Below are 18,612 nucleotides of genomic sequence, written 5' to 3' on the forward strand. Positions count from 1 at the left end.
AAATTTAAATCATGATTCATAATTCATAACTGAAAGACAACTTACACACTGACAACTGTAGTTTTCTCATTAAGTCATCAAATCAAAATGTGTTACATAGGTAGTGTTGGTGCAATGCCAATGGCAAATAGAAATAGAAAATATAAAACAACTATAGGTATACAAGCCTCAAGGCATCAATCAGCATCACTGTCCCCATCATCATGGTCGCCACTGCTCTCCTCTACATCCTCCTACTCTGCTGTATCCATAGTCGCCTCTGCATCCGCTGGTATGGAGGTTGACCCCTCTAAGTCATCAAATCTAACAGGCTCTAGCACTGGATCATTGAGATCCATGTTGGCCAATGCCAACTCAACAGTGGTGTCTAGACCCATATCATCAGGAAAAGTGTTACTTGGGAGCGGGAGCGAAAGCGTGGAGCGGGAACGAAAATAGGAGCGGGAGTGACATATTCAGAAGCTCTTGGTTTGGTGCTCTTGATTAAATACAAATTCCATACCCTAATACATGACAAAATTCAATGGAAACATTGCAATCCCCCAATCCTAAAATCTTGAAAAACTGATAAGTCTGCTGGATTTTGAATGAAATCTAAAATTCTACTTTCTCCATATGAAATCCAATGAGGCCGGAACCACTCTCAAACATCCTGAGTCATTTCATGGTAATGTTAAAAATTTAAGTAAAAGGATGAAATTGAAGATTAAGAAGAATGTCACTTTTACTTTAAGAATTTAACATTACCATGAATAGCATATCAATACTAGGGCCTAGACTTGATCATGAAGCTGCCAAAATGCTTTACTCCTTGCTCCAACAACACAAATCACTTGCCAACAGCACAAATCACTTGCCAAATGACAATTTTAATGAGCAAACACGCCCTTTTCATTCTCGCGCTGAGCTTAGCGAGTCCTGGAAACCGGACACGTGTCCTAAAATCGCGACACGCTTTTGAAAATCGCGACACGCCCTCGGACACGACGTGTCCTGTGATTTGGACACGAATCCGGACCGAATCGTGTCGGATTCACCAGATTCGGGATTCGCAGGGGGTTTAGGACGAATCCGGTGACTTAGCTCCCTAGTTAAGAGGGAGTGTTGAAGGAAAGGTAACTAGGTTCGGTCTTCATAAATGTGCTTTTGATATTTTTATTTATTCAAGAAAAAGAAATATTATTTTTATAATATATGTCAATGAGTTACTTTCTCATTGAAAATAGGTCCAACACTATTTAAAGTGCTATAGGTGAGTATAGTCAAAAGAATAAGTTGAAGACATTAAGGGCATGCTATACCTTGTATGTATATGTATTATGGTCAAGAGAACACCTCCAAGCAAAGTCACAAGTCTCCTCCTAGCAATGGCACCATCAATAAGCTCATTCAAGCTCTATACTCCATCAAAGAACCATCCGAAGTCCACTCTACAAGTCGACCTACAAGCAGCCAAATAGGTCAGTCTAAAGAGGAGTGACATACCTCTATTTACAGAGGCTGTCCACTCATCATAAAACGTACAACAAGAGCTCTAAAATAAACGAAGTGAGAAGGTCTCCAAAGGCAGCAAAGTGTGAGGGTACACCACCGAAGTCTTGAAGGTTGTTCCAAGGACTACTACAGTCACATGTGCGGAAAATCTGAGAGTTGTTTCTATGGCTAGGACAACAATAAAACATAGTCACACATCCACCCTCGGTTGGGGCTGAAACTAGGCCTACAAGGCCGACTACTCTAGTGTGGAGGAAAGACCCTCAAGCAAAGAAGAAGGGCACTCAAACGAAGAAGGAAAAGAGGCTACAACAGTCACATGTGCAAGAATTTAGGGCTGCCAGACAGTCACTTCCAGTCTGCACCTACACTTTGAAGAAGGCGCTCATTTGGTTGGAGAGTGAAGGATCATCATAAGGGAAAGACACCTTGTCTAGAGCAAGTGCAACAAGGTTACTAAGAAGTTGAAAGAAGAATGAAGTGTCAGGAAACAAAGTGCCGAAAGAAGTGCCAGAGTACATGGTGCAGAAAGGTGTGAAGACTTGACTTGTGCTTGGGGGATCTCATTGTCAGGGGTCTAGGGTTTGGCATTGATCAATAGAAGCTTCAATAAGAGAAATTCACTAAAGTGTTTTCCTCTCAAGAGTAGATAGGTTTTGGCCCTGGCAGAGAGCCAACATCTTGTGTTCTTGTTTTTATGTTTTGGTAGCAGTTTGATGAAGTAAGCACATATGCACTAATAAGAAGAAGAAGAAGAAGAATAAGGTAACAAGAAAAGTAAAAAGACTCCACAAATTGGCATCAAGTAACGAAGAATCACACTACACTACTTTGCCCTAGATTCTTCAACACACAGCGCTGTTGTGGCCCTAAAACAAGTTCAATTTCGACTTAAAATACACCTCATATAAGGTCAAGTTTGTGTCTCAAATATTAACCTTGATCCTTGCTCTTCATACAATGATCCATACAAAGTTTATCTAGACAGAATCAAAACCATCCTTGACTTGATTATGGCTACACTTTTAATGGTTGCTCTTCGAACTTGCTCTGATACCATGTTGATTTTCTTAAGGAATTGATTTTTAATTGTGATAATTATTTCCAATAATTTCTTTAACCAAGTTCACTTATGTCATATACATCATTAAGCAATTATACATAGAAAATAGCAACATTAATGCAACAATGACAGTGGGTTCATAAAAAACAGGCAAGCACACAAGGAGACACAAATTTTCACCTAGGAAATCCAATTTGGGGAGAAAACCCAGTAATCGTTTCTAGGAGAAATGTTCAATTCAACAATACTAGTTTTATAAGTTAACCTGAGAATTCCTAGGGCTAGACCAACCCACTATCAATGTTCTGTCCCACTTGCTAGTCTTCTTATTGGCCTGGCTTGCTTTTGTCACTAGTATGAGGATTTCGGCCTCCTTTTCTCCCACCTGAGGCCTCTCTGCCCTACTGCAAAACAACCATGAGGCCTTTTCACTCCCACAGGGTGGCCTGTGACACTTTGCAACCCAACCTGCATCTCTCCTGTTGCAGACTCTCTTAGGGCTTCAACTCTCCTTCTGGACACCAAACAAAACTGCAGCTAACAGAGAAAAAAATCCTTCTTTCAGCCTTGAACCAAACAAACTTACTCCTTGATCATTCGACCTTCATTTGATGTTACTTGTCCCTCATTGACATAGATTCATCATTTCTTAGAGCTTTGTGGTTCACTTCCTTTTTCTTCTTCATAAGAGATGATCCGAATTGTGTGTCAAATGGAGGAGGTCGAGTGACTCTTTTATAGTGATCTAAGGTGCCCCAAGAGGCACACCTCTTAGTGCTGGGCCAACTTAAATAATTGGAGCTGACCTTACTTTTGGAGGCAAAATTTAAATTTAAAATTTATATTATATATTTCTTCAGTTTCATTTTTCTTTACGACCAACTTGTAGCTAGGGAATACCTCCCGCAGCTAGCAAAAATCAACACTCGACACCATGTGTGGCTACTTTGTGACTCCACCAACAATGACTTGCAACATTGCGCATCCAATCTCCACCCTTGCACTCGCTCTATTGCCACAGTTGGTTGGCAGCTTGGTGGCTATCGACCACCGACGTCCATCTCCTTCCTCGTTGCGCAATTTTCTTCTGCAACGAACCTCAGTGAGTGCGATTGACAGTTTTGTGCGCATCTTTGTGGGTTCCCTAACACCCTCGCTCTGTGGTTTTGACACCATGTTAAATTTTCCCGAATCTAGCTCCTAGAAGTAAATCTCAAACCCTTGCATGATTTATTTAATTTATGCATGTCTAAGTTCTTAACAAAAAATGCACAACAGAAGCACACATAAATCATCATTACACATTGAATACACAATATACCCTAAAAAACCCACAAAGGGGAAAACTAGCAAACTTGTTCTATTAAGAACTTGGGCTCTTGTACCATAGTTTGAGTAGCTTCGCTGATACTCCTTAACTGCCCCTTTCTCGCTTTCCTCAAGCCCTTGCCCAACCTGCACGCTTGAGTGAAATCCCTCCACTCAATCTATGTCCAAGGTGCCTCTTCACCTCTTCCTCATATCTCCTTCTATAACTCATTAATGACTATAACATTAAATCTAGATCTTAATGGCCAAGATTGAATGTTGCCATATCAAGATCGATGATTGTGACTTATTCTCTCATTGAGATCACTTAAATCACTTAAGTGACTCAAATTTATGATAAAGTCACTTTTAATCATCAAATATAAAAGGTACTTTATAAATTCACTTTACAAAGTTTATCATCTAGAGAGGCAATCTTCCACATGCTAAGACACCAAGCCACTGTGGAAGTCCTGCCAAGTTACATCATCCAACAACTAGTAAAATATCTATTATAACAACCAAGCTATATTTTAGAGATTTGTAAAATCTTTTCTTTATTTTTTCTTTTGAAGTTTCGAAAATCCTATCTAGAATAATTATTTATTATTGTATGTCCATTTATAAACCAAATAATTAATAAAAAGAGAATAAATTATTAACAAGGTATCAAACTAATAAAATTGGCAAATAAAACTATGAAAATAACAAACATGATGATTGAAACATTAAGTCTTTTCTTCATTTAAATAATTAATTTACAAAATAAAATAAAAATATATCTAACAATTAAAATTTATTCAAGATAATGTGCTAGGAATTCAAACAGGTTTCATCCTTGTGGTAGGTATAATTCAAACTTTAACAAGTTTTTTTTTTCAGTTGAAATGAGTTCATGTATATTGAAAACCAAAAGAAGTGTTTCAGGTGAAAAATCAAATCCATAAAAGCAACATTGTGCAAAAAATCATTTTTTAATGAAAGTAAGAGCTTTGTAAAAAATGATGCTTCACTCAAATTAGATACCATTGACTTGTTTCTAATATTTTAGATATATTCTTTTAGGACACAGACTAACTTGTATATGTGTAGGCCTTAACTAAATTGTTTTAATTTTCCGAAAAATGTAAAATTACAAATAAGGTGTAATGTACTAGTAATCTTTTGAAGGTTTTATTCCATGGAATCAAGTCATCACTCCATGAACCAAAATCAACCATCAAGCACTTCAAAACTTAAAAAGAATGGAAAGATTGAAAAAGAGAATACGATAAAACCACCCCTTGAAATTAAAAAACATAAGATCAAGTGATATGAAAAAGAAAAAAATTTCAAAATTTAATGGGGCCTGCATAATTTTTGCCAAGAATTAAGGGGAGTTGTTGAGGGCTCAATTGTTGCCTAGTGAGGCTTTGCGCTAGCCTTGCTAGATTTTGTGGTAACAGTGGCAAAATGAATACATACTCTTATTTGGTCCCTAACACGTTTTAAATTAATTATTTTTGACAATTAGTGACTTCTGAATATTGAGAGACCATGAATGAAGTGTTTACTATGTATCCATCTTCAAAAGCATCCATCTAAATTGATACATTTCCCTTGAGTGACTTGTTAAGTGTTTAATATGCTTTCATGCTTAAATATATTCATTGAAACTGACATGTTTCCCTTTAATGACTTGTAGATGCACATAATACCTTGATCAAGACTTATGATATAAGCCACCTATGAACAATAGGGTCACTATTTCTTGAATTCTTGTTCATTTTATGGATCGTACATAATGTTAAGGTGTTCAGGTTGTTTATACATTGTTTACCCACAGAAAATTATTTCAGGCACCCAAAATATTTTTAGTAGTGCATATTTTATGAATGCTCTTACTCTTCTAAAATAAGAAACATATGTGAAAACTCTACTAACATAGTTGCGTTGTTTTGTAGATGCAATCCTTGAATGCTCTTGGGCAAATAGAAATTTCAATACTTGAACTACATCAAGCAATAGAGGTATCATACGCAAAATAGTTTCATTTTTATGCAAAATAAATTATGACTTATGCTTTCTTAAAATTAAACGAGTGTATATAATCATTTGTTGGAGTTATTGGTGTAATTTGTACATGTGGTTATGACCCATTCATGTGTATCATTATATACTTGTAATTATGGCTAGGGCCATTTATTATTTCATATATTGTATGCAAGGTTTGTGGTTAAGGTCGACCTAGTCCACTTGTTATTTGGGCCCATAGCCCCTCTTCAAAGGGCATATTTCTTGAGTTGTGTACAAATACATAACAAAAGCTCTCATTGGTATAGAAAATGTGATATTTGGCATTTCTTCTCTTGTGATTGGCATTTATTTTGAGGACAATTGTGCATTTTTGTTTTCATCACACGTGTTGGGTTTTTCACTCTCTCTCTCTAGTGCACTAGACCTCTCTCTCTCTCTCTAGCACATTTGTGAGGAGAATATTTCAGAGTTTGGGGGAGATTTGGTTCCTTGAGCCTTGTAAATCTCAACATGGTATCAATATGGGTGTGAACCTTGTTACCACAAAATCTAGCATGGCCTTTGGGGGGGGGGGGGACTAAGCGACAACAATGGGACAATGGCCCACTCTCACCATAGCCAAGGTCCCCTGCTCTTTACAAACTTTCACCAATGGGAGGAGTCTCAGTATGATTGTGATCACCTATAATAGATATTCTAGGTCTAAAGGGTCATGGTGATGGAGCTAGAGCTCATTTGAAGAGAGGCTCGATAAAGGTACATGGCTTCAAACAAGAAAACTGCTCTCTAAGGAAAACCCTAGAAAAGAAGGCATAAGGCCTAGGGTTTTGAGGTTTCTCGATGGTAATGGGTATTCAATATTCACAAGGTCAAGGCCTGAGAGAAGAAAGGGCTTCTTATGATTTATTCCAATGAATACTAAGCTCATACAACTCTCAAAGAAGTCCCCAAGGTGAGAGAGAAAGACCTAGGTTTTCCCTCTTGGAGTAGCACCTAGGGCAAGAGATTTTATGGATGAAACTCGGGTGGATGCCCACCAAACTTGGAGCATAGCTAGCCTAGACCCCGAGCTTGATGTTAGGACCCTCAGATTCCTGAAAAATCACCTTCCTAAAATTTCGCGGCAAGCCTTCCACCCTACCTTTAGGGGATTGAAATTTAGGAGGAGAAATATGGAGAAAGAGGAGTTTGATCACCAAAATCCTTGGACTAGTGCCTAGTCCTTTGGGCAATGGAGTCTTGAGATGCTTAAGATAAGATAAAATGTCTTCTAAGGAGACATGAAATCGAGATGCCCTAAGTACCACTTTCAAACATTTTCCCTCTTCAAGATATAATGGAGTTTCATGAAGAATTCAAAGACATTCATTCACTATGAACATTCATTACATGCCTTGCATTGGATAACATATGCAATACTCTTGGAAGCTTATAAATACAAGTGACCTCAAGCTCATTTGGACGTCACCAAGCATCTTCTTCTCTTTTTCATTGATTGGTTCGCATAGATCTGAGCTTGGGTCGAGGAAATTGGTTTGTACAGGTCCGAGATTATAGGGCCCAAAGCTTGCTTGTGTTGTTGGGTTTTGGTTTTCAACCACAGGCTTGACACATGCAATTTTCGGCTATAATCGCAGGAAAGCAGGCTCATCTGTGTAGTTGGAAGCTCTCAACCACACACACACCTCTTCTTCCATGCAATTGGGCTCTAGGGTTGCAAATTGACATTTACCATAGTTGACCGCAGACAGGAAAAGTTTTCTCTGATCTGGATTGATGTTGGGAACTTATTTTTGACTGTTGGATTAATTTTGTTGGGTGATTTTATATTGGCTCATTGTACTCTCTGCTGAACATTTTATGACAATCTAATAGAAGAAGAATTACAAAGGGTTTTCCCCATAGTGGGTTTTTCCCTGGTCATTGACCAAAAATCTGGTGTCTCTTGTTGATGTGTTGATTGTCTCCTTTGTCATTGCATTTACTGTTCTATCTTCAATTACTATTGATGATTGGAAATATTAATTATTGATGAAAGATTGTTAATTAAAGAATTGATTTGGGCTAAAGTAATCGCAACAACATAGAGTAGTTTGAAAGTTAACATGGTATCAAAGCTAAGGTGAAGGACAAGCCAAAAAAGAGACAAGATTTGAAGCAATCATCTTTGGAAAGTTGAAGGAGCCTATCTAATCAAGTCAAGATGTCTTCCTCTTTCTTCAAGGAACATGAGAAGTTGGGTGACTCATCTAACTTTGTCGCATGGAAAATCAGGTTGGAGATCATAGCTAATAACAATGATGTTTTGGAATTCATTCAAGGAAAAGCCCCTGAGCCTCCAAAGAATGTTTCCATTGCTGCCAATAACAAGCACAAGAAAGGTGAGTTAAAAGCAAATCAAATTATAGCTGATGGTTTACAAGATAATTTACTTGCTTATGTTGGAATTTGAAGAAGTCTAAGGACATGTATGATAAGCTAGATGGCATGTATGAAGTCAACAATTTGAATGAAATCATCTCCTTGAAAGATCAACTCAAAGATATGAAGATGAACAAAGGAGAGTCTGTGCAATCCTACATTATGAGGATATCACGTCTTAAAGACCAATTGCAGAGAGTTGGGGAAACTGTGCCTGACAGGAATTGGTGATTGTAACCCTTAGAGTTCTCCCTTCTATTTGGGAAACCTTCATTACCACTATAAGAAATAACAACATTTTTTTGTCATTTGATGAGATTGTTGGAAATCTCACTCAAGAAGAATCAAGGATGATATCAAGGGGCAGGATACAAAAGCATGAGGAGGGAGAGCCCACTGCATTCGTCACTCACGACACAAAGAAGAAAGGAAAAGGAGGTCCATCAAGTTCAAGAAAGCCTCCTCCTCGAAATTCAAATATAAGGAATGGAAGAGTGAAGGAATCACTGCACATTGAATGCTACAATTGTCATAAGAAAGGCCACTATGCTCGACTCTACCCTAAGAAGAACAATGGTCTATGCTACAACACTAGAAGCAACAATATGTGAAAATTTCTAAACAGAAATTCTATTATTTTAGCAGCTGATTTATTTTACCTACTTATTTCTCAATAAGTTATTTATGAAATCCCTTCAGTAAATATTAAAATAAATTCTACTGCAGATATCACACCATTAAACAGAAACAAATATATGCACAAGAATCAAACACATCAACACAGTTATTTTTGGACAATTGTCCCCGGAAAAACCCAATGTGGGAAAACTGGTGCAACAGAGGAGGGTTTTATTAATCTTTAGCAACAATCGCTTTTACAGAAAATTTTTGCATAGACATTGGGATAAAACACCTAAGACTTCTCTCTGAGACTTTCTGACACCCTGGAGGACTTCCTTTCCTTACTGTGTCATCCTGTGTGGCTCTACACTGCTCTGTCCTGCACTGCGGCTCTATGATTTGCGTCTCCCTCTGCTCTGTCTCTCAGAGTCCCTGCGTCACCTCTTCTGAGCTTCTTGATTGCTGCTAATCACCCCCTCTTCCTCCACCCTACAACTCTCCCTCTGAAATCGATTTCACTCTCTCTGAAAATTGATTTTCCTTGGGATACTAAGTATCTATTGGTGTGTCTCCAAATGACCCTCAAGTCTTCTCTTATAGTTTCCCTGTTGATGAATCAATGATCGAGATTAAGTCCCTAATCAACGGATAAGATTAAAATAGACTTGATTCTTGCTGCTTAGAAGCTTCTCATCCTTATCTTTATCATTTCCCATTAATATTTTTATTTTCGTTAGTTTAGACTTAGGAACCGATTAAAAATATTAATTATTTTAATAACTCCTCATCTGGATGGAATTTCCCAAAACAATTTTTGGGTCTTGGAGATCTCATGTGCTTTAGCGAGGAATGTGCTTTAGTAATGCTCCACCACTGAACATCATACCGATCCTTCCGCATCAGTACCTGTGCTGATGATGGGCCTGCTGCCCTATATCCACTGCACTGCTGCCTCCTGCACTGCTGCCCATGGCTCTGCCACTGCTACATTTGTACTGCAGCTCCCTCTGCATCCGTGTTGTTGCTAGTCCTTCCTTCCAACACTGCATCTACACTGCAATATCTGACATTTATCCATTTCTGCTACTGAAATGGATTCTTTACCATCCCCATCTTCTTCTTGAAATAAACGAACTTTGTTCTTCCAAGGGCCTTGGTAAGGATGTCTGCCGCCTGTTCTCCTGTAGGAGTGTAGCTCAACTATACAGCGCCTCGTTGGACATAGTCTTTGACAAAGTGACACTGAATATCAATGTGCTTTGACCGATCATGAAATACTGGATCCTCAGAGAGCTTGATGCAACTTTGATTATCACACATGATCCTAGTCGCCTCCATCCTTCTTTTGAATAGGTTCACAAGCAATTTTCTAAGCCATAGGGCTTCGCATGAAGCTGTGATAGCGGCCATAAATTTTGCTTCAACTGAGCTCAGATCTAGGGGTTTCTTTTTCCTACTGCACCAAGAGGTCATCCCATCCAATGTTGAAACAGTACCCAGAGGTACTTTTCCGATCTACTGAACTTCCAGCCTAATCTGCATCAGTAAACCCACTCAGTCTGATATCATTACTTCTGGTGTACAATAGTCCAGTCTCGACTAGTTCCTGTATATATCTAAGAACATGTTTGGTTGCTGCCCAATGCACCCTCTTAGGTTCCACCATGAATTGACTGAGGGTATTGACAGCGTAGAAAATGTCTAGCCTAGTATTGATCAGATACATCAGGGACCCTATGAGTTTCCGATATAAGGTGGGATCAACATCTTTGTCTTCTGATGCATCAATTTTCTTCCAGTTGGTGATCATTGGAGTAGCCATAGGCCTACAGTCCTGCATCCTTAATATCTTTAGGATCTCTGTAGCATATCTCCCTTGTCCAAGGAAGATGTCCCCCTTCTACTGCCAAACTTCCAACCCTAGGAAATAATGCATCTATCCCAAATCCTTCATGTCGAATTCTATGGCTAGATTCTTCTTGTAGTCCTTGATGAGCCTGGATGATCCTGGGTGGGAGAGATAATCCAAATATAATACTAGGACTAGAGGCTCATTCTCTACAACCAGAGAGTAGAGATTGGGATCTGCATCACTCTTGACGAACCCCATCTTCTGCAAGTAGCCATCAATTCGACCATACCATGCTCTAGGCGCCTGTTTGAGCCCATACAAGGCTTTCTTCAATCTGCATACATGAGATTTCTTCTCATGTGTCTCAAAGCCTTCTGGCTGTTCAATGTATACTTCCTCTTCTATCACCTTGTTTAAGAATTCCATCTTGACATCCATCTGATGAATCTCCCACCCCATCTGTGCTGCAAGAGATATCACAGTTCTAATAGATGTATATCTCGCTACTGGGGCAAAGGTTTCTTCGTAGTCTATTCCTTCCTTCTAAGCATACCCCTTAGCCACAAACCTGACTTTGTATTTTTCCTCACTGTCGTTTGTAGCATATTTGATCTTGTAGATCCATCTCGAACCTACCACTGATCTGTCCTGAGGCCTAGGTACTACTTCCCAGACATCATTCACCATTATAGAGTTGTATTCCTCCACCATCGCATCCATCGAAACTTGATGCTGAACGGCCTCCTGAAAACTGGAAGGTTCCCCAACCTGAGCTACTAAGGCTTGATATCTATCTAGCTGTCTTCGCTTCCTTTTACTATTCTTGGGTCCACCAATGAAATCTTCTGCATCCCGTAGAATTTGTCAGAGTTCCCGACTCATTCTTACTCTGGTAGTAGGTACATCTATTGGCTCTTCCTCTTCCTGTGATTCCTCCTGTTATGAAGGAGAATTTATGGTACTGGCTTCCGCTGGTTGAAATGGTTTGATCAACGGTTCATCTTTTCACTGCTCCTCGGAAGGCATTTCTCAAGATTTTCTGAAGGCCCTATCCTCCATGAACTTCACATCTCGCCGAACTACTACCTTCGTGCTCCCTGGAAGATAGATTCTATATGCCTTAGCATTCTCGCTATATCCCACAAGATATCCTTTCTTTGCAGTTTGATCTAACTTCTTCCTCTACTCCTCAGGTATACGAGAATATGCTAAACTCCCAAATATCCTGAAATGACTAACTTCAAGTGTTTTCCTAGTGAAGACCTGCTCTGGAGTAATCTTGCCCAATGCCCTATGAGGATTTCTATTCTAGACATACTCTATTGTGCTACATGCTTCTGCCCACAGGAATTTTGGCATATCCTGATCATACATCATTGCCCTAGCTGCTTCCACAATAGTCATGTTCTTCCTTTTTGCTAGTCCATTTTGCTTCGGATTGTAGGGAGTTGTCCACTCTCTTCTGATGCCCTCCCTAGCACAAAAATCGGTGAAGTTCTTGTCGACATACTCTCCACCATTGTCTGGGCGCAACACTTTTATTTTCTTTCCTATTAGATTCTCCACTAGAGCCTTGAACTCTTTGAATCGACATAAAACCTCATCCTTGGTTTTCAGAAAATAAATCCAAGTCTTCCTGGAATGGTCATCAATGAAGGTGACGAAGTATTCGGCACCACTAAGAGCTTTTGTGGACATTGGTCCGCAGATATCTGAGTGTATCAATCCTAGTACACTCTTGGCCCTATTGCTACTTCTAGGAAACGCTGCTTTGGCATATTTGCCTAGAGCACACCCTTTGCATACATCATCTCGTTCAGTACTAAGATCTGGAACACCTGTTACAGTTTTCCTGAGAATTCTCAAAGCCCCATGGTGCAAATGTCCCATCCTTCTGTGTCATAGTTCATTCAAATCCTTGTCTCCATTACTGCCTATCAGTGCCATTGGTGATTCTAGTTGCAACGTGTACAACTTGTTACTTCTGATTCCGATTTGTACCTTCTTTTTCCAACTCGGGTGTTTGATGTATACTTTCTCCTTAATGAAGAAAATGTCATAGCCCTTGCTTTGAAGTTGAGATACAAAAAGTAAGTTCATCCCCAGTCCTGGCACATGCAACACATTGGTAGCTTGGAACCGCTCTCCTGTTTTTATTTGAAAAACTATAGTACCCTTCCCTACTAGAGTACACTTTGTCTTATTCCCCATGGTGATCTGAAAATTCATCCTTTCCTCCTGATAATTTGAAAAACATTCCCAGATCCCTGTCATATGGTAGGAGGCTCCACTGCCTATATACCATACCCCTGACGATGCAGAGCTTGCTACGCAAACAACTTCTTCCAATCTGGAAACCAGCATAGAGAAATCAAAGTTTCTATCTCTAGTGCATTCTTCTGAAAATCTGCACGAACCTCTAGACATGGATGCCTCTGCATCATGCCTTTGATCCATAAATGAGTTTCCCTTCCTGTCTCTGAATCTTTGCTTTGATACCATGTGAAAATTTCTAAACAGAAATTCTATTACTATAGCAGTTGATTTATTTTACCTACTTATTTCTCAATAAGTTATTTATAAAATCCCTTCAGTAAATATTAAAATAAATTCTACTACAAATATCACACCATTATACAGAAACAAATATATGCACAAGAATCAAACACATCAGCACAGTTATTTTTGGACAATTGTCCCCGGAAAAACCAAATGCAGTAAAACTGGTGCAGCAGAGGAGGGTTTTATTAATCTTCAATAACAATCGCTTTTACCAAAATATTTTGCAGACAATGGGAGAAAGCACCTGAGACTTCTCTCCAAGACTTTCTGACACCCTGGAGGACTCCCTTTCCTTACTGCGTCATCCCGCGTGGCTCTACGCTACTCTTTCCTGCACTGCGTTTCTATGATTTGCGTCTCCCTCTGCACTGTCTCTCAGAGTCCCTGCGTCACCTCTTCTGAGCTCCCTAACTACTGCTAATCACCCCCTCTTCCTCCACCCTACAAATCTCCCTCTGAAATCGATTTCACTCTCTTTGAAAATCGATTTTCCTTGGGATTCTAAGTATCTGCTAGTGTTTCTCCAAATGACCCTCAAGTCTTCTCTTATACTTTTCCTGTTGATGAATCAACGATCGAGATTAAGTCCCTAATCAATGGCTAAGATTAAAATAGACTTGATCCTCGCCTCTTAGAAGCTTCACATCCTTATCTTTATTAATACACATTAATATTTTTGTTTTCCTAAGTTTAGACTTAGGAACCCATTAAAAATATTAATTATTTTAATAACTCCTCATCCGGATAGAATTTCCCAAAACGATATCTGGGTCTTGGAGATCTCATGTGCTTTAGCCTCTCCACCAATTTTCATGGCTAGAGCACATCCGATGCTACCACAAATCAACACAATAATAGGTTTAATAATCAAAGAAGAAGAGATGATCGAAGGAATGATCGTAATGGAAGAGATGATAGAAGAAGAGATACTCCAAGTGGTCGTGAAGAAGACCACCGTCCTCAAAAGAAATCAAGATATTCCAGGTATGAAAATAATGTTGCAAATCAATCTATATATATTCTTATTTCTGCACTCACTAGTTCCTCTCCTCCGGATTCATGGCATAGTTGGTTGGTTGATAGTGGAGCCGCCCATCATTTGTCTGGGTATAAGGAAGTTCTCTCTAATTTGGTAGAGAGGGAGTCAAATTTGAAAATTATTCTTGGAGACAACTCCACTCATCCCGTTAAAGGCTATGGGTTTGTCAAATTTCATTTGGAATCTGGGGAATTTGTTTTGCTCCATGATGTGATGTATGTGTTGCAATTGAAGAAGAATCTGGTATCAATATCTACTTTGGAGGACAAAGGGATGAGGTTTTCCTTCACCAAGGGAAAGGTTCTTACTTGGCCTGTTGGATCACCTATGAGAGATGCATTCATATTGGGATCAAGATTTGAAGGACTCTACAAAGTCACTGGTAGACCTCTTGTAGCATTGATCCATGATACTAATGATCGCGAGCTATGGCACCGAAGATTGGCCTATCTACATTATGATGCTCTCCCAAAATAGAAGAAATTGGTCTTTGGTATTCTCGATGTTCAAGCCCAAAACGATGGAGTATGTCCAGGTTGTGCCAGTGGAAAGAAGAAAAGGGGACCATTCCCCTTTAGTGAGAACAAGACGAATGACATCCTCCAAGTCATTTATTCTGATATATGTGGTTTGATGCCCATACATTCTATTGGAGGTCATCTCTACTACATAACCTTCATTGATGACTTCTCAAGAAAGAAGTGAATATATTATTTGAAGCACAGGGATGAAGCCTTCGCAATGTTCAAGGAATTCAAACCTTTGGTCGAAAATCAAACAGGGAAGAAAATTAAGATCGTCATGGCTGATAATGGAGAGTACATTTTGAATGAGTTCATCGATTTTTGCAAGAAGGAAGGTATCAAGAAAGAGACGATTGTGTTAGAAAATTAGAAAGGTAGAAATATTTTCTTATTCCTGATAATTACTTGTGATGTTCTTGATTTGTTATTACGATTCTTTAGATCTTCTTTCTTTTAGTTCATAAAGCAATTACCAAAGAGAAGGCACATAAAACAATGGACACCAGATGTAGGCACTATGCCAGGGCAAAACCCCCCCTCAAGGGGAAAATCCAGTCAAGAAAATTCTTCCTTTCAATAGTATTCTTTGAAACTCTTCACCCTAAACAAAGACTAGACCTTCCCTCCACTCCAAGTCAGCGTCCTTCCAACAACTTCAACTAGGCAGCAGTTCCCAGCATCAGGCAACTTCCCGCATCAGTGAAACTTGGAAGACTTCGATCTCCCAATCTAGGGCACGAAACAGAGAGAGAGAGGCACCAAAATTTTGATTTTCTTCTTCTCCTTAGATTCCACCCAACTCGCACTTCTTTTGGCTTCCCGGCTTCAAACTTCGCACTTCCTAGCTTCCTCAGAGATATCGAACTTGTGTGAGATGAAGTGCTCAAAATGAATTCGACTCGCTTGTATTTATATGCTTCATGTGAGGTCGAATTGATGTCCTTAGGCCGACTTGATCTCTTCTAGGACAACTTGATGTGGAGGATACATAAATTACATTTGACTCAATACTTAGCCTTTTTACATGATTCAAAAGCCCAAGAAGGGTCTCTTTAAAAGAACAATAACTCTATTGACTCCGAATAAATCCTGGAAGTCCTCAATGGGGACTTTGACCTAAAACATGATGACCCAAGCATGAAACCCATGCTTTAATAAGTCATAATAATAATTATTATTATTTTCTTTATTCTTTACAAGTACATTACATGATGACTCAAATACACTAAATGAAGACCGAACATAGTTACATTTTCCAACACTCCTTAACTAGGGAGGTATTCATCATATACAATTACAAGGAAGATCTCAACTATATGAACCATGAAGAACTTTAGGCACCAAAATGCCATGGACTAGATTCCTGACCATAGAAATCTATCCATTGATTTCTCAACAATTTAGGCACCACAATGCCAAGGACTAGATTCCTAACCAGGGCAATCTATCTGGGTGGGCCTAAGATGGACTCAAGCTTTTAGCCTCTCTAGGTACCATCAAGCTTACTTGCTAACCAACAACCCAAGGTCTAGGTGTGTATCCAAAAACATAACTCTATAATCAACATCACCTTTTCCAACTTCGGGACCTAGAAATCAACACAAAGTGCCCGCTAAATGCCCTCCCAAGCAATGCTTCACTCACAAAGCCTCAACACTCCTTGATCCAGCAGAACAAAGATAACCAATCTCTTCCAATCAAATTGATTGGTAACCAGCATGCTATCAAAACCTTCAAGAGATTCACCTGTACATACACAACCCTAATCAATAAAATACTTTCACATGTACATAATCAAATACCAACCTCCGAGGTCTTCTAGACAACTTGATGTTGCTTCTCAACTTTTCATAGTAGGACTATCAACTGAATATCTGACAGAAGATTCCTCAATCATACACTTTCCTTTCCTACTTCCCATGCAACAACATACCCTCTTAAATTCATTCTTCAATCAAAACCAAGTTATGCCCCCCCTCTCAACTAGGGAGCATCTCTTTATCCAAAATCCCTCTTAATCTTAGGGAGATCTCTTCTATTCAGGGTTCCTTAGGGAGATCAATTTCTTCTTTTCGACATCGGAGAATCTTTTGTGGCTTCCAATTATTTCATCAGAGTTATCTTCATCCTCATCATGCTTATCACATCAATGAGCATCTTCACCATATTGAAGATTGTGTACTTGCACAACTTAGATAACAAGTTCAACCAAAACTATAGAAGCATGAAGTTAGCCATATCAGAATTACGGAAGCATTTCAACCTTTACATATATCAGATACCCAAAATTAAACAAGAGACACATACTCTTCAACATCTTGCTAGGGACTTTGTCATAAACCCTAGACTACTTCATAACAACTTTCATTATATCTAGGGTTTCAATGTTTCTTCCAAAGGTATGACATACCCTCCTGCGACATAAAGCAAATCCTAGAAGCAATTCAAACAAATATATATCTACAAGGTATCTAACAACTTTCAGAATTCATAAGTTAGATTTTCCACAGGGTTCCATACAAATCCTAGATTTCATACAAAAGAATAAATCAAAACCAACCACAGCTTAGTCATTATCAAAACCAACTTCCACTAGGGTTAGTTGCAAACCTTAGATTTTCAATCAACCATTATCCTTAACTAAAACTCAGATTTCAGCAATCTTACACAAATTTCAAATTATCATATTGTCATTATAGTATTATACATCAGATATTTTTACTTCTACTAAAGTTCAACTCCAAAACCCTAGAATTTCATTTTCACAATCTCAATAATCATTATATAAATAGATCTCACATACTAGACAATTTAACTACCAGGGTTTCGCTGCAAAACCATAGATTTCCAATCATCATCCTAGAATCTCAGACAAGGACTTATGTTAAATCCTTATGACCATCAATAACTAGGTCAACATACATATCTGGGAATTCATTATCATACATAAGCATATCATATGTCAAACATCATTAATACAATAGACATATACTGACCTAGACCAAGCTAGGGTTTCGACCAAATGGACACACACACACACACACACACACATATACCTAGGGTTTCATTCCTAGGATCTTGCTTTCATAACAAAGGTTTTGTTTATAGGCCCAATCAAACCCTAAAGATCTAGGGTTTCATAACATAGCAAAGCAAACCCTACTATTCCAAAATTTCAAAGGTTCAAGATCTTAGACAAACATCATTCAACCCTAACAAGTTAAGATTTCATGATGATACTGAAATCCCAAACATGACATCATCAATAGGAATTTCAAATAGCATTTCACAATATCCCTAAGTAGTTTAGGGTTTCAGACATTCACATTAGCATACCCTTAGGTTAGGGTTTTCCGAGAACCTGTCTATGGTTCTATAAAATTAGTTAAGAGTAGGAGTGGGGTAGATTTATCAAGTGATGAATCACCCAAAATAAGAATCAATATGATTCAATATAGCTAGACACAACAATGTTAGTAAAGGATTGTCAAATGAATAAACATTTACAATAAAGAATTCAATGTTTTGTAGTTTAAGGCATACCTTTGATTCTTGACAAACCTTATCTTGGGTGGCTTTCTTCCATACTCCTTGAGGATATAGCATATGTCTTCCTGATCAAGACAATAGAGGGAGAATGGTGATTAGTATTTGATATAATCAAAACTAAATGACTACATGAAACCAAAAATTGAAAGGAAATGAGATACTT

The 18,612-nt window shown here is 38.6% G+C and overlaps 1 protein-coding gene across 1 annotated transcript in view; it reads left to right on the plus strand.

The window, feature by feature from the left end:
• Positions 1 to 18,612, plus strand: part of LOC149235739 (Tetratricopeptide repeat (TPR)-like superfamily protein) — a 448,879-nt gene that overhangs the window by 410,971 nt on the left and 19,296 nt on the right. Inside the window, exon 14 of the mRNA XM_089372185.1 lies at positions 5,809 to 5,874. Within this exon, the coding sequence (XP_089228311.1) occupies positions 5,809 to 5,874 (66 nt within the window). The remainder of the gene's footprint in view (positions 1 to 5,808; positions 5,875 to 18,612) is intronic.

The sequence above is a fragment of the Pinus tabuliformis genome, chromosome 8, assembly GCF_031772625.1.
Source record: "Pinus tabuliformis cultivar Carrire ecotype Pingquan chromosome 8, CPIR1, whole genome shotgun sequence".
NCBI lineage: Eukaryota > Viridiplantae > Streptophyta > Pinopsida > Pinales > Pinaceae > Pinus > Pinus tabuliformis.